At 53.3% G+C, this 15,885-nt stretch overlaps 1 protein-coding gene across 1 annotated transcript; it reads right to left on the bottom strand.

The window, feature by feature from the left end:
• Positions 1-3,678: 3,678 nt before the first annotated feature.
• KCNK18 (potassium two pore domain channel subfamily K member 18) lies at positions 3,679-15,666 on the bottom strand. Its single transcript, XM_053743470.1, is given in 5 exon segments — positions 3,679-4,182; positions 4,184-4,642; positions 4,644-4,660; positions 12,669-12,794; positions 15,447-15,666. Coding segments are annotated over 5 exon segments (1,326 nt in total).
• Between the last annotated feature and the right edge of the window lie 219 nt (positions 15,667-15,885).

Below are 15,885 nucleotides of genomic sequence, written 5' to 3'. Positions count from 1 at the left end.
TTCTTAACAACGAAAGACCCATCCAGGGTGACAGAACGGGACACCACCTGTCAAGTGGCTGAGACAAGGGATAATATTTCAGGCACTGACATGAGCTTGGCAGGACATGGGGTTTGAGGGACACCGACAGCCGACCGAGGCGCCCCCTCTCAGGGCTGAGCCAGGGTGAGGACAAGAGTCTGAAGAGACCTGTCTAGAGGGCTGGTCTGGGGACACAGGTTCGCGCTGCTGCTTCCGCCGGTGTCTGCGGCGAGGACGGAAGTCCGAGGTGTCCCCCCCTCAGAGGGCCACGGGGGAAGACTATGGTCTGAGGCTCTCCTTCCTGGGGAGACCCGGGGTATCGTCTGCTCGCTCAGGTACCTTCCTGAGAGGCGCCGGGTGGCGGGTGCACCACCTGCCGGTTACGGAGCGCGGGGCCCACGCGGTCTTGTGGCGCCACCTGGTGGCCGCATAGGGAAGGACTCAGCTTGGGATCCGGAGGTGACAGGAGTGCCCTTAAGCCGCGGCTGTTCTCCTTGGCATCTGTGCACCCAAGTTCTACCCAGAGTTTTCCCATTGGTGGCAGACACCGCGAAGTGTGGATGGAAGGATTAAAAGAAAGAAGAACAATGAAAGTGAAAAAGACAAGCAGTTTATTTGGGCAGCTCAGAGTTTGGAGAGGAACTAGTTACCATCCTGTAACAGAGGAAGGGATTACAGAGAATGCAGGGGGAGCATGAGGGAGACCAGGAATCAGGCAACACTACCCAGAGGAGGAGACATGCGGCCTGAGGCACGGACTTAAGTCTTCATCAATCCTAGAAAAGAGAATCCTAGCTGCAAGAACAGCTAGTGCGTGGTTCTCAACTCTGACTACACGCTAGAATCAATTGGGGACCTTTTCAAAAAAGCCCAGATGGCACCCCCTGACCAGTGACTTACAAATCCCAGGGGGAGGGAGAGGGGGAGACACCTGAATTCTCTGAAGCCCCCAGTGTCTGAATACCAGGCAAAGTTGAGACCCACCAAACAAAGGCTCAGGATGATGAATTTACATTCCTGCCTGGGATGCAGGAGTAAAAAGCCCCAGGTGGATGGAATAGGGGGTGCCTGAAGCAGAGAGGCAAGAAATGAGGAGCAGGAAAGCGTGCTAGGCCGTTTCCTCAGAACCACAGAAGAATACCCACTAGCAAATGAAATAAGCAAAAGAATACCCACTAGCAAAAGAAATACATATCATTTGCATAATTCACATTCCTGACAAACTCCGTGCTTGCATTTGAACAGAACTTTTTTCTTTTTCTTTTTTTGTTTTTTGTTTTTGTCTTTTATCTTTTTAGGGACACACCAGCAGCATACAGGGGTTCCCAGGCTAGGGGTCTAATCAGAGCTGAAGCCGTCAGCCTACACCACAGCCACAGCCACACTAGATCCCTAGATCAAAGCCGCATCTGCCACCTACACCACACCTCCTGGCAATGCCAGATCCTTAAGCCACTGAGCGGGGCCAGAGATCGAACCCGCTTCCTCTCATGGATACTAGTTGGGTTCGTTAACCACTGAGCCACGACAGGAACTACTGAACAGGACTTTCTACTGCCTCGCCAAGGGAGTGGCTGAGAGACTCAATACCACCTATAATTAGCTCCACGTTTCTGAGGATGTGCCTGATTGTTTCTGGAATCCTCTTTGAGCCTGAAAAGAGCAAGCACTCAATGAATGTTGGCTGAACTGTCTGATCAGGTACTCTCACTTGAGTGGCCAGTCTTGGTGACCTCTGGGTTCGAGGGGCTTTGCTGCAAGGAAACTGGACTGCTGTGACCTCAAGGACGTCAGAAGCTCCATAGAAACTGCAGTCCCAGGGGCCACTGACTGCAATTCCACATCCTTCAGCGATTCTTGCTCATGTTCCATTTCCTGTATCAATACTATTTCCTGAGGTAGGTCTTAAAGAACTGAAAGGGTTCAGAAACAAATAGTTATGAGGAAGAGAAGGAAAGATCCAGAAAGGAAGGCCTGTGACCCCCTCTGAGAGCTGGCCCTTGGCACTGGCCAGAATCTAAGACAAAACAGAGAGGCCTTCAAAAATAGGCGCTTCCTTTCTTTTCAAACTGGAACCTCCTGGCACTTTTCACCGGTTCTTACAATTTTTGTTCGAAGCCTGGGAGCAGAGTTCAGCCTTTCCTTAGGAGCTGCCTTATCTGGCCAATCACAGGACGCACGTCGATTTTTTCCAAGATTCACTCAAAGAAGCAGTCAAGACAATTCGATTCTTTCAAAGAGACATTTCTCACAACTGACCAGGAAAACAGAGACCCTTGTACTGCCCTGTACCTGAGCCAACCAGTTCATACACTGGTTTAACACTCCTCTTGCAGGCTGGAAGTGACTCTGAGACAAGGATTTGAGTGCAAGTGGGTTGGCCGGGGCGGGGGGGGGGGACCCAAGACAGATGGAGACACGAGACAGGGAAATGAAGGAGGCTGGTCCAGGGCACACTCATCACAGGTGAGGCTCGATTCCACTGGGGAACTTGGGGAGACAGTGTTGAATGTGGCCCAGGGTTATCCCGTGGGAGCCACAAGAAGCTGGGGCCATACATCCACCCACTCCCATGGGTCACTGGTTCAGCAACAACTGCTCGGCACTACCAGCCTGCCCTGCACGTGCCCACGCTTTAGTGGCCAGAGACAGTCCTCAGGCAAAGGGAGCTGGGGTACCAGGCCATATGGGTGGGCCGCCTCTAGCATTTGCCACCAGATCCCCCTCCATTCACATGCCAACTCATTCATAAAGGATAGGTTCCCAGGAGGATGCTCCACCTCCTGAATGTGGCCCTTCAGCTTGGAGACCTGCTGCAGATAAGGCGATAGGACGACGCAAGATGTATGCCGTCTCCCAGAAGGTGGATGCTCAGACAATGGCCTGTGGCAAACATCTGCCTGCACAGGTTAACCATCTACAGAGATGCCCTCTGCTGTGGGGCTCGACGCCCTACCCCTCCCTTAAATCGTGTAACCCTCCCTTCCTTCTTTATTGTTCCTGCCACAAGTTCCCGCCACGGATCCTTTATAAGCCTGATATCTCCTTGACGTTGGGGCTGGCACCATCGTGAGCATCTGTTTCAGTGGCCTTAGTAAATCTCTCTTGCTCTACCGTCTTGGCCCTGTGCATCGCTCACTCGGCAAACGTAACAGTGAACCCTCCAAAAGGGTACCCACCAGCCGAGCGCCAACCCTTCCCAGTACCCATCCAGCCACATAAGCATGGATACTGGTATCAGCCACCTCATTCCGGAGGTGCCATCGCCAGCACGGGCCGCTTGGTGAGAACACGGGTCTACACCGAATCTGGCGATCAGGAAACATCCCAGGCCCCGGCGAACACAGGTGGCAGTCCCACTCAGTGCCATCCATGCATTTGACAAGGGCTGGGATGAGGCTGATCCCATTAACGCAGTCATTCAAGAAAAGGTGGCTCAGATGAGCCGTTTCATTGAGGGAAAAGGAGAAGCAGCTCAGGAGGATCTGGATTTAGCTGAGAGTACAAATTGCGAAAAAAAAAAACTAATTTTTTTTCTCATGTTGCAAGAAATCCAGTGACATCTGTAAGATGGTTTCATCTACATAATAGGTGGGGCTTTTGAAGAAATGAAGACGGGACAATTCATTGGACTTGGGGAGATGGTGACAACTTTTTCTAATGTCCTGATAGGAAGGGCATTGGCTGCATGTCTGCAGGGCCTCGAGAATGAAATCGGCCATCACGCAGGTTGTGTCTCCGAGGTCTCAGGTGACAGGCTGCAATGCCACCAGTTCTAACTCCACTGCCCCTAAAGAGGACAAGAGAGCCAGCCGAGCCGGCGGCATTGTCACATGAGAGCCAATGGAGCCTTTGCTTTTTAACAGGAGGCTGAAACTTCCCGTTTGCAAAGAATAGCCTGAGGCTTTCGTGGATGAGGATCGGCCTGTTTCGCACCAGCGTGAAAGCAGTGTACACCACCTCCATCCAGTGATGATGTAAATGAGACGGGCCGGAGGCAGTGAGGGTGTCTCACACCACGTCCCCAGGCCCCGAGGTGGTTAGCGTGACGAAGCGGAAGTGGAAGGCGTTCTCGAAGTCCAGCTGCTTCGCCCAGATGGGGAGGATGGCGGCCGCACAGGAAATGCAGGCGAAGACCATGGGGGTGATGACGGGGAGGGGGGATGTCCAGCCCCGCCAGCAGCTGCCCCACCGCATCCAGGTTGCTGATGATGGAGGAGAGCTGCCTGCACATCATCTCGGGACACGAGGACCTCCTCTCCCTGGTCCTAGAGGGGCAGGTGCGGTGTGTTTCTTTCTCTCGTGCTAGAAGTTTCTCAAACAGCTCCACGCTGCTTGGGACTGAGGAGCCGCTGCCAAGTTTGGGGCCTTGGACGTTTTGGGCGTTGATGACAATCCTGGGGGGATGTCCACAGGCCTGGTGTCACCCCTGCTTTTACAGGCGTCAGGAGCACCACTTGGGAAGGGGGCGGGAGCAGAAAGGGAGTTTCTAGAATTGATTCTAAGACCTGGATAAGATGGTTGCCAGGATGTCACCTATGTCCAGGAGGACCAGGAACATCAGGGGGATGCCAAAGAGGGCGTAGAGGATGCACAGGTACCTGCTGAGCCTGGTGACAGGGGTAGATGTGGCTGTAACCTGAAAGAGAGGACAGGGCTTGGGCTTTTGGTCTCCTCTTCCCCTTCCCCCTCAAAGCAGCTCCTTTTTTTTTTTTTTTTTGGTCTTTTTGTCTTCTCTAGGGCTGCACCCACAGCAATGGAGCTTCCCAGGCTAGGGGGTCTGGTCGGAGCTGTAGCCACCAGCCAATGCCAGAGCCACAGCAACATGGGATCCGAGCTGCATCTGCAAACTACACCACAGCTCACGGCCACACCGGATCCTTAACCCACTGAGCAAGGCCAGGGACCGAACCCACAACCTCATGGTTCCTAGTTGGATGTGTTAACCACTGAGCCACGACAGGCACTCCTCAAAGCAGCTTTAAAGAGACCTTCTATCATTTCCTTTCCTGGGCATGACGTTTTACACAATGCATTTAAAATTCATATTTATCTTGGAGTTCCCTGGTGGGCTAGTTAAGGATCTGGTGTTGTCACTGCCTCTCTTGGGTCGATGCTGTAGAGTGAGTTAAATCCCTGATCCAGGAATTTCCATTTGCTATGGGTGTGCCCAAAAAATATACATATACGTATCTATCTTAAAACATTCACCTGGAGTTCCCATCGTGGCTTAGTGGTTAGCGAATCTGACTAGGAACCATGAGATTGCAGGTTTGATCCCTGGCCTTACTCAGTGGGGTAGAGATGAGGTGTTGCCGTGAGCTGTGGTGTAAGTCACAGATGCGGCTCTGATCTGGCTTTGCTGCATCTCTGGCATAGGCCAGGAGCAACAGCTCCAATTAGACCCCTAGCTTGGGAACCTCCATGTGACACAGGTGCAGCCCTAGAAAAGGCAAAAAGATAAAAAACAAACAAACAAACAAACAAATTCATCTGCTGTTAGGGCTGCTTTGGTATGGGGAGCAGGAGGTGAAGCCCTGCCTCTCTTTAGAAAAGGAATAACTCATGTCCAGATATTTGACCTGAAGTGTGCTTGGCAGGAGAAAAGCACATGCTTGGGGCTGAGCTGACTGCCTTTCCTTTTGCCGTTTCTGAGCTTCCAAAATTGGATGGGCCTGGCTTGCCTGCAGGGCCTGGGTGAGCGAGGCTGAGAGGGTAGGATGTCTCTGAGTCCATGCCGGCCACCTCCACCACCCTCCACCAAGGCGGCGTGTTTTTGTTTGGTTTTCTTTCAAGTTCCCAGGCTAGGAGTTGACTTGGAGCTGCAGCTGCCGGCGTATGCCTCAGCCAAAGCGATGTCAGACTTGAGCCTCGTCTGCGACCACAGCTCACAGCAACACTGGATTCTTAACCCACTGAGTGAGACTAAGGGTCAAACCCATGTCCTCCTGGATACCAGTTGGGTTTGTTACTGCCGAGCCACAGTGGAACTCCACCGTGTCATTTTTTGCTTGTTTGCTTGCTTTATGGCTACACCCACAACATGCAGAAGTTCCCAGGCCAGGGATTGACTCTGAGCCTCAGCTGCTACCACTTGCTCTGCAGTTGCGACAATGTTGGATCCTCTGGCCCACTGCGCTAGGCCAGGGATTGAACCTGCGCCTCTGCAATGACCTGAGCTACTGCAGTCGGATTCTTAACCCACTGTGCCACAGCAGGAACTACCAAGGCATCAGTTTTTAAGAAGCCTCTCCTGTCTGGCTGGGATGTCTGCCCTCTGTGTTTCTACGTAAGAAGTACCTATGGGCCCGTGGCGTGAACAGCGGTGTGCACAGTACTGGGACAGTGGAAAGGTGAATGGTGAATAAAATACAATCGCTGCCCGCCGAGCCACTCGTGCTTTAGTGGATTAAACAAACATGGTCATAGAGTAGCGAGATGTTGACGACCCAGCATCAAGAATCTTTCCCAATCCCAGCTCTGCCATTTAGTGCAGTTACTACCCAGCTCCCTTGCCTCACATGTTCAGGGTTTTTGTGTTTTCTTTTTTTCTTTTTCTCTTTTTTTTTTTTTTGTCTTTTTAGGGCCACACCCATGGCATATGGAAGTTTCCAGGCTCGGGGTCCAATCAGAGCTACAGCTGCCGGCCTACACCACAGCCACAGCAACTTGAAATCCGAGCTATGTCTTTGATCTACACCACGCCAGAGCCTTGATCTACTGAGCAAGGCCGGGACCGAACCTGTGTTCTCATGGATATTAGTTGGGTTTGTTACTGCTGAGCCCTGATGGGAACTTCCATTTTCAGGTTTCTTATCTGCCAAATGGGGATGACAACCCCTGCTTCGTATACAGAGCAGCTGGAAGGACTACAAGAGGCCAGAGCCACACACACAGTGGGTATGTCATTCCTGGGAGGTTCTTATTCCAAAAAAGCTGGGTTTTGAGCATTTACTGCAGGAGAGATATCAACCAGCCTTCATTGGTAGGTGTGGTTTTCACCATCACAGATGGGGAAATGGAGGCTCAGAGAAGTGAAGCCACTTAGCAAAAAGCACATGGTGATGGCTCGGACTTAGGGGCCAAACTCCCAGGGCTGTCCAGCTCCTCCATTGGGTCAGGAGCACGGAGGGGGCGGGACCCTCCAGCCACAGGGACCAGGTCAGCCACGGGAGCCATGAGCTGAGGCCCCCATGCTCTTCCACATCCCCTTCCTCCATTCTGAACCAAGCAGGGCCCTGTGGGGTTCCCAGGCACAAAGCCTTTGTGCCCCTCCCCCCATTTCTTGTTTTTTAGGGAATAAGCTTCAGTCTCCACCACCCTCCCTGAGTTCCAAAGGTCAGGTCCCAACAGTTGCTAATAAGAGAAGGGAGGGGATACAGAGACCAGGCAGGAACCCTCACAAAACAATAGCACAGCCTTGAGGTGGGGTCCTGGCTCCCCCTCAAGAGATACACAGAACAATAGCTTTGAGCTCTTCTGCAGAACTAAAACCCCCAACAAATGAAAGATGCTAACTACGTGATGAAACTTTTTTTCTTTCCAGGAAGGAGGAGGACCACCAGAACCAGTCCTGGGGCCACTACATACCAGCTGTGAAGAATGCAAGCTTTTACCTACCCCAATCCTTATCTGCACCCCTATTTTCCACTCGCAACTATAAAACCATCTTCTATTCTCTCCCAAAGGAGGGCACAGTCTTAAGGGCATTAGCTTGCTGTGGCCTCCTTTGCCTGGCAAAGCGATAAAAGCTATCTTTTTCTTCTTCATCCCAAACTCTATCTCCTGGGAGCTCCCCTGTAAATCCAACTAGGATCCATGAGGATGGGGGTTCAATCCCTGCCCTTGCTCTGTGGGTTGGGGATCCAGCATTGCCATGAGCTGTGGTATAGGTCGCAGATGTGACTCCAATCCTATGCTGCTGACAGCTACGGCTCTGATTTGACCCCTAGCCTGGGAACCTCCATATGCCATGGAAAAATAAAAACAAAAACTCTATTTCCATGTTTCTATTCGGTACAGGTGGGCAGAAAGCTGAGTTTCAGCAGCAATCCCCCGGCCCCCAACCTCCTGTCTACAGAGGGGCTGGAGCAGAGGGAGGTCAGACCCCACAGTGCAGGTCATTGGCTCTTCTGGAGAGGGCAAATTTAGTGCCTTCAAACAAAGAGGGCGAAGCTTGCATATTGAATGCCAGTGTTTCATTTTTTGATGTCATGAGGGATGATTAATACAGAAAACCCCAGCCCAATTATGTAAATTAATTGGAAGGCAATTCCTAGGCTGGCTAAGCCCCAACCTCCTCCAGGGCTGCAGCCTCCTGTGCAAACTCTGGCCTCAGGCTCTGCCCTGCAGGCACACACAGGCCACCAGAGTCCTGGGAGAGAGCTGTGGCCCTTCTCATCAGCTTGCATCTGGCCCAGAGCCCTCCACGCCACCCTGGCTGCTTCCATGAGGTACCATTTGATGGCAGGAGCGGTGAACTTGCCGCATTCATACTATCTGTGCATATTGAGCACTTCCTGTGTGCACTCACATGCAGGCACAGTGGTGAGCGAAGCAGAAAATGGGGTTCAACCTGGCTGAGCTTTGGGTTTAGCGGGGAAGGCAATAATGAATCAAATAGCACCCTAGTGAATATGCAGTTACAGGTGGGGAGCAGTAACAGGACGTAAAAGATGAGACCATTGCATGAAGGATCAGAACAGAGGCGTTGTCCTGGCTGAGCATGGAGCACTTACTCTGCACCAGGCTCTTGGGGGAGGGGGTTGAGGGTACAATGAGGAACGGCAGAGGCCCCGCCCTCTGGGAAAGGGAAGCAATGCCTTGAACTCAGCTCCCCCCTTCTGGCAGGACCTAACAGCACCAGGATCAGGAGTGAGCCCGCATTGGAGAAACCTCCCATCAGAAACCAGGGCTTGCTCTGCGGGGTGGGACTGGCTGAGAGGGTCTCCATCCTCTTCGTGCCTTCCCTGTTCCCTGCAGGTGTCCAGCAGCTCCGGGCCGCCCCTCAGGGAGAGGAGGTTGCAGAAGTGACCTCAGGGCAGCACCTCGACTGGCTTGTTAGTGAGAGCCCGGAACCACTGAGGAGATGGCAGGGGAGTGGGGTCTCAGGAAGAGGGAGGAGGTGGGGGACAGAAGGGACCCTGGACAGAATGCCCAATGTGCCCAGGACCAAAGGCTTTCCCAGAACCTGAAGCTTTCAGTGCTAAAGCCATGGCAGCCCTGGACGCATGAGGCAGCTGGTCGCTCTAGCCAGGAAGGAGGAGGCAGCGAGATTCTTGAGCAGAGAAGAGGAGGAAGGAGGGGGCCTGGGGCCTCTTGTTGGCTGGGGGAGAGGGGGAGTTCAGAGAGGCTGGCATGGAGTCTTGGAGGAGCCCAGGCCCCACATGACAGCAAAGATTCCTGACTCCCAAGCCTGTCATGGGCCCCCCACTCTATAGGAACGTCAGCAGCAGCCACGAGGTCACAGGCGGGGGCCACCCTGCTTTCCAGATGTTGCCTAAGCCCCCAGGTCTCATGCACCCCTAGGAAAGTCAGGAGAGGCTCCCCAGTGGAACCCACTCCCCACCTCCAGGATGGAGTCCCAGGGTGTGGTCTTCTTAAAGAAAAGAACACTGCATTTCTTACAGGACTTATGGAATACAGTGACTTTTAGAGTCTGCGCAGCAGAACCCCTAATGTGGGCAACCCCATTATCACTATATTTAGTGGATGAGGAACAGGGAAATCAGGTGACTTGTTGGGGTTGCACAACCTGCAGGCCACAGGATGTGCACCTCTCACCTGAAGCTCTCTCCCCACTCAATGCTCTTTGGCAAAGTAGAAACAAAGTCTTTGTGGCTGCCTCTGGGTGGGATATGTTTGCAGTCCGCAAGATGCACCACGTTCCAGAGAACGCATCAAGGAAGCAAGACTCGGAGCACACACAGCCCCTAGGAAGGAAGTGAATTGATTCCCAATGACCAAATGTTGAAACGTGTCATGGAAAATCATATCAGTTCTCACAATGCATGTGCATATTCCAATCTCATCAGCCACTCCACTCAGCCTGTGCACATTCGAGAGGCCGTGCACGTCGCTTCCTAATCCAGGTGGACTGAGCTGACCAGGAAATGACTGCGGACCGACCAACCTCGCACCAGGCAGGGGTCCCTTTTTCAGCAGCAAGGCCAAGTGCATTGCAGGGGACCCAGAGATACAGGACAGGAAGCAGTATTACCAGGCGGACCATTATTGATTACGGTCAGTGCAGAACCTCCCGCAACCTCCTCTTCCAGTTGTAATTAGTGGATGGCATGATGTCCTAATGGTCTTGTACCAGGAGAGGCAGCATCGTATTCTTGGGATAGAAAGGAAACTAATGCATTTCCATTACATTAGTGGTTCAGAACCTGAACTTCCATTAGAAACACCTGGAGAGTGCTGAAAAATACGAGGCCCAGGCCGGATTTGAGTGGCGTGGGGTCCAGGCAAGGTGGTGGAGAGGCATTAGGTCAGTGGTTCTCAACAGGGGGCAATTTTGCCGCCTAAGGGACAGTTGGGGATATCTCGGGAATGTCTGGAGACATTTTTGGCTGTTGCAACTGATGGAGACAGCAAGGGAAAAGCAGGTGCCGCTAATGGGTAGAGGCCAGAGACACTGCTAAACGTCCTGCAATGAATGCACAGGACAGCTCCCACCACAAAGACTCCTCTAGTCCAAGATGCCAAGAGTGCCAAGGCTGAGAAACACTGCTTTAGATCAGCACTTTTTTGTTCTTGAGGAAAAAACTAACTCAACCCCAAATTCTCAGCCCCTTTGCTTCCAGTCACTGCCTTATAACTGCTGCTTCCCTGTAACTGTTGTCCCCTCGAAGCTTTCCCTCGAGCTGCGGGGTCCCTAAACAGGCCAGCCGTGCCCGGCTTCTGCCTTGCTGGCCACAACTTTCCTCTCCAGAGCCCAAGCTCACTGCTGAATGGGGCAGTCACAGCACTGACCTACTAAGGCTGTCGTGAAAATAAAATTATGCATGTAAGGCATATTGACACCGGGCCTGGCAATAGTAGGTGCGCAGTAGTGCAGCCATTAAGTTATTGCCATTCTTTCCGCTCCATATCGGCTCCTGCCTTTATCAGCATCTGGGGAATGAGACCGATTCTGAAAGAAACCACGAGGGGGCGCCCTTGGACACAAGCATGTGCCCATTTACAACACAACGTTGCCGCACCCTGGTTGTCACTCCAGCAGCTTCTTTCCCTGGAATGCCACTGCTCCCCACCTGATTTAGGGACAGATCCGATTGGTCTAAGTCAGCCTGGTAATCTAATCTCCTTGCGAGGGACTGGCTTGGGGGTGGGAGGCTTCCAGGAAGAGGTTTCTTGCTGATTACGACAGCCAGCCCTTCCTCTGTCTATGTGACTATGCCTGGCCTGGGCATGGACCTTAAGGGCCATCTTGTGACCCACTGAGAGAGATGGACAGAATCTGATGGTCAATGTCACAGGTGAACTGCACATCAACCAGCCCGAGAGCTGTCTCCCGGGACTTCTGACTTTGGGGGGGCGGGGGTTGTGTGAGAAACATTTTCCTTGCAGTTTAAGCTAGCTGGGTTGGGTTTTCTGTTGGTGGCAGCTTAAAGAATCCTGGCTGCCGCTTATACAGCTGATCCTCACTCTGACCCTGAGAGACAGGTCTGGGAGGAGTTATAAATTAGGGAAGAGGGCTCAGAAGGGCTACACTGCCCACTGGAGGTCACACAGCTCTGGCCCGAGGTGGCTGAGAGTCGGTAGCCGGCCACTGTGCTTCACCCACTCTCGCTTCCACGCGTGAGCCGACCTCAAGACGACAGCCTTTTGAGGCCAGCTCCCCACTCCGGGTACCAGTTCTCTCTTAAACTGATGCTCTCTTGAATGAAGATGGGGCCCGAGTCCGTTTCACCGGCCAAGAGGGGCAGGGGCTGGGCAATGGGTCACACTCCTGGTGGGGACGTTGACCCGGGAGCTCCTGAGCTGCAGCTGAGCGGAGCTCTACCACCTCCGCTCCTGTGGCCCCGCCCCCAGCGGGGGCGGCTCCTGTCGGGTGGGTTTGGCCCCTCCCACCTGGCCCACCCTTTGTTACTTGAAGGTCCTCCAATGCTGGCCCAGGCCACAGTGCCCAAGGGCAAGACCAGCCGTCCCTCATGGCCCACAGCCTCAGTGGTCTCTCCCTCAAGGGGACCTTGAAGCTCCAGAGCTTGGCCTCTGGCTGGAAGCTCTCTCAGCTGTCTTTGCCGGGTGGATCTCTACAGATGCTTCTGCTCAAATGCCACTTCCACAGACGAGCCCCTCCGACTCCCCACAAAGCAGGACCACCCTCCCCATCCTGTTTCACGCTCTTCCACAGCCTGAGTCTCTTCTCTTGAGCACGTGTCACAGGGCTTAGCTAAGGCCCCATCAGACTCTGGGGCCGCACCCACCCAGAGGAAGGGCGCTCTTCCCTAATTCACACAACTGGGCCCGGGCGGCTCTGATGGCTGCGGTCTCCTGAGCACAGGGTCGTTCTCCACAACCATTTCTTGCACTAAATGAAGTGAACATTCCAGCATCCCCACCAAGGGCCCCTGACTCCCCCACTCCCTTCTCCCACCCCCAGCTTTCTCTTGCAGCCCTGCCCTTGCCCTGGGACTTACCCACCGTGCTGATGACTGTGCAGCAGAAAAAGAGTGAGCTCAGGAAGGACCAGTCTGCAGAGCTGCTAAACCACTGGGGCTTCTTCGGCAACAGCTCCTGGAGATTCTGCTTCCTGCCTTCCTCAACTTCAGAAAGACGACCAGAGTGAGAGAGAAGGCTCCACCCTTGAAGACAGGGTCCACCCAGGTGAAGGGGGATCTTCCCTAGGCCACGTGCACACCCCCTGCCATGTGGCCCTCATCAACACCAAAAGGTAGCTCTCCGGACTTCTTTTCAATGCCCACAGTTTAAGTCCTGCTCCAGCACCTGGAGAGATTAGGAAGCCACCTAGCCCCAGGTGACAAGCCCCCAAAAGAGATGCCCACAGTAGCCTGGCCTGAGGTCAGCCAAGGAATTGCTCTGTGGCCTTCCTGAACTTTCTGAGCCTTGCAGAGGGGCCTACTAACAGCTGCTCTGTCTCTCTCACTGGAATCTTGAGAGCTGAAAGGAAAAGGCTTTAATGAAATGCAGGCAGTCGATGACTGCAAACTCCTGGAGGCCCTTAAGCCTGGTGGAACGTGGTGGTCATACTGAGATCAGCTGCCTGAGGATGGCTGGGAAACCTTGGTAGAGGGAGGCTTGGGGGCCCTGGTTTTTAGGGAGGTTCCCAAATGGTTCCTTTGGCCTAGCAGCCAGAGGGGTTGCGATCCCAGAAGCCCCCTGCCAGCTGGTACAGTTGTAAGAGGATGTCACAGAACCTTGCACACAGTAGGAAGTCACTCCTCATTTGAATGGGCACCAACCTAGGAGTTCAGACACCCGCCACCTAGATTCCAGCTCTGACCCTGACTGGTTGCTGTAGCCATAAACCATGCACAAGAGGCTTCTTTCTGAGCCTCAGTTTCCCCACTGGAGAGGCAGCATGACATGGTGGGTGAAAAGCTCTGGCTTTGGGATATCAATGCCTGGGGTTGAATCTCTGGCTCCATTTTCTATGGGTGACCTTAGGCAAGTTAATTCCTGGTGCCTCCATTTCCTGATCTGTAAAAGAGGGACAAAACACACCTGTCCCCTAGGGTGGATGTGAGGATTAAGTGAGATAGTGCATGGAAAGCACTTGGCACAGGGTCTGCACTTACTGAGCATTTTAATCTTCAGGAAAAGTTGGTACAAAATGGGGATGGACCAGCTCTGTTTTCCTACATTGTTCTGTGCCTCAGAATCACCCAGGAAACTTTTTAAAAATAAGATTCCTCTGGAGTTCCCGTTGTAGCACAGCAGAAATGAATCTGGCTAGGAACCATGAGGTTGAAGGTTCGATCCCTGGGCTCACTCAGTGGGTTAAGGATCCAGCGTTGCCATGAGCTGTGGTGTAGGTCACAGACGAGGCTCAGATGTGATGTTGCTGTTGCTGTGGCATAGGCCAGCAGTTGTAGCTCTGATTGGACCCCTAGCCTGGGAACCTCCCTATGCCAAAGGTGCAGGCCTAAAAAAAAAAAAAAAAAATAAGATTCCTAGCCCAGCCCCAGAGATCCTGATTAAGTGGGTTTGGGGAAGAGCCTGAGAATGTATATTTTAGACAGGCTCCTTGGAGAATTCTGGTGTGTGGCCAGGTTTCGAAAGCCTTGAACTTGTTGACCGTCTAGACCCAGTGACAGTTAAGAGTGTCCAATGGCAGACGGCACCTCAGATCCGCTGAGTAGGCACATGTCTGTCTGGCACAGATGCAGACAGGAGGAGAACCCTCCACGACCCTGCCACCTGTGACCTGCCTCTGGTCAGCCCTGCCCGCCAAAAGGACCTCCCACAGCAAAGTCGGAGGGGTTGTTCACAACCCAGCTGAGGTCCTTGTGTACCAGGACCTTGTGTACCTGGTTGTCCCCTGACTTTTAGAGCCTGTTTTCCCTTTTTCTTATTTACTCTCTATTATTTTGATCTTGCTCTGTTGAATACATCTTTGCCAGCTTTGGGGGACAGAGAGAATAATAGAAATAAGTGTCAGATACAAATGAACAGTAATAAGGATGTATACAAAGTGCCTTGTGCCTCTCAAGAAGTTTCAGGTCTATTATCTCATCTGCTTCCCACAGAGTCCCTGTGATTGGCAGGCCTGGGATTATGGGCCTTCTGCTCACTGGCAGACTGAGACCCAGAGAGGGCAATTGTTCTGCCCCAGGTCACACAGGAAGCCGGGAAAGCAACTGGGACTGGAACAAGGACCCAAATTCTTGTCACATCCCCCTCCCCCACCCCAGAGTTCCATCATGAAAAAGGCCATTTGTTAGAAAAAGTAAGAGACTAGGGGGCAGGCTGCTATCTTGGAGGGTCCAGGCCCAATTTGGATTGTCCCTTGAATTCTAGTCCCTGTAAACTGAATCATGGGGTGGGGCAGGCAATTCTGAGGACCAGCCTAGGAACCTCCATCTCCAGAGCTGGTGACCCATCCACCCCACCCCTACCTCTTCAAATCTCCCAAAGTCCATCCTCCCCACAGCCTGCCCCCTCCCCGCCCCCCAAGGCTGGGAGCTGAGGCAAAGGGAAGGGAGCCCTTACTGGGTGCTCAGAGCCTTTCCTACGTTCTTTACAGCAACTCCGAGAGGCTGTCCATTATTCTCCCCTGATGCACAGAGGGGAAAACTGAGGTTCAAAGAGAAGTCACTTTCCCAAGGCTCCCCAGGAATGGGGAGGATGCAAGCAGAGGGCTCCCAACCCAGCCTCCCACAGGGCTGCCCTCTGCTCCCCAGGGGCTGCCTCCACCCACAGAGAAAAGGCCCGCCCTTCCCAGGTGAGCCACCTACCTGTTCTGTTGCATCCCAAGAAGCCACAGAGCTTCTCCAAGAACACCTCAAACTCAGGGTCGTCTGCCTGCAGGTCGTGGCTGCCCTCAATGGCTGAGAAGAGGGTGGCACCCATTACTCCATAGGTCACCAGGGAGCAGAGGAAGCAGAGACGAGGGAAGAACTTCTCCAGGGCCTCCAAGCAGCACCTCCTAGCCAGAGGTGGCCCGGGGGCCTCCATCCTCCCAGGAGCGGGCAGGACAGGAGCTGCTGGAACAGGCAGGAGCCCAGAGGCCCCACCAGGAGGAGGAGGGGGAGTGCCCCGAGAATGGCCAGGCTCCAACGCTAAGTGGATGGTGCCTGCCCTTCCCTAAGGACTCGGGAAGCAGCTTGTGCTCATCGCATTCAGTTCCTGCGAATTTCTCAGATAGCGCCCCCCCAAAGTGCTATTGATCCACCT

The sequence above is a fragment of the Phacochoerus africanus genome, chromosome 15 (assembly GCF_016906955.1).
Source record: "Phacochoerus africanus isolate WHEZ1 chromosome 15, ROS_Pafr_v1, whole genome shotgun sequence".
NCBI lineage: Eukaryota > Metazoa > Chordata > Mammalia > Artiodactyla > Suidae > Phacochoerus > Phacochoerus africanus.
The sequence above is the reverse complement of the archived record's forward strand: the minus strand, read 5'-3'. Positions and strand labels throughout refer to the sequence as shown.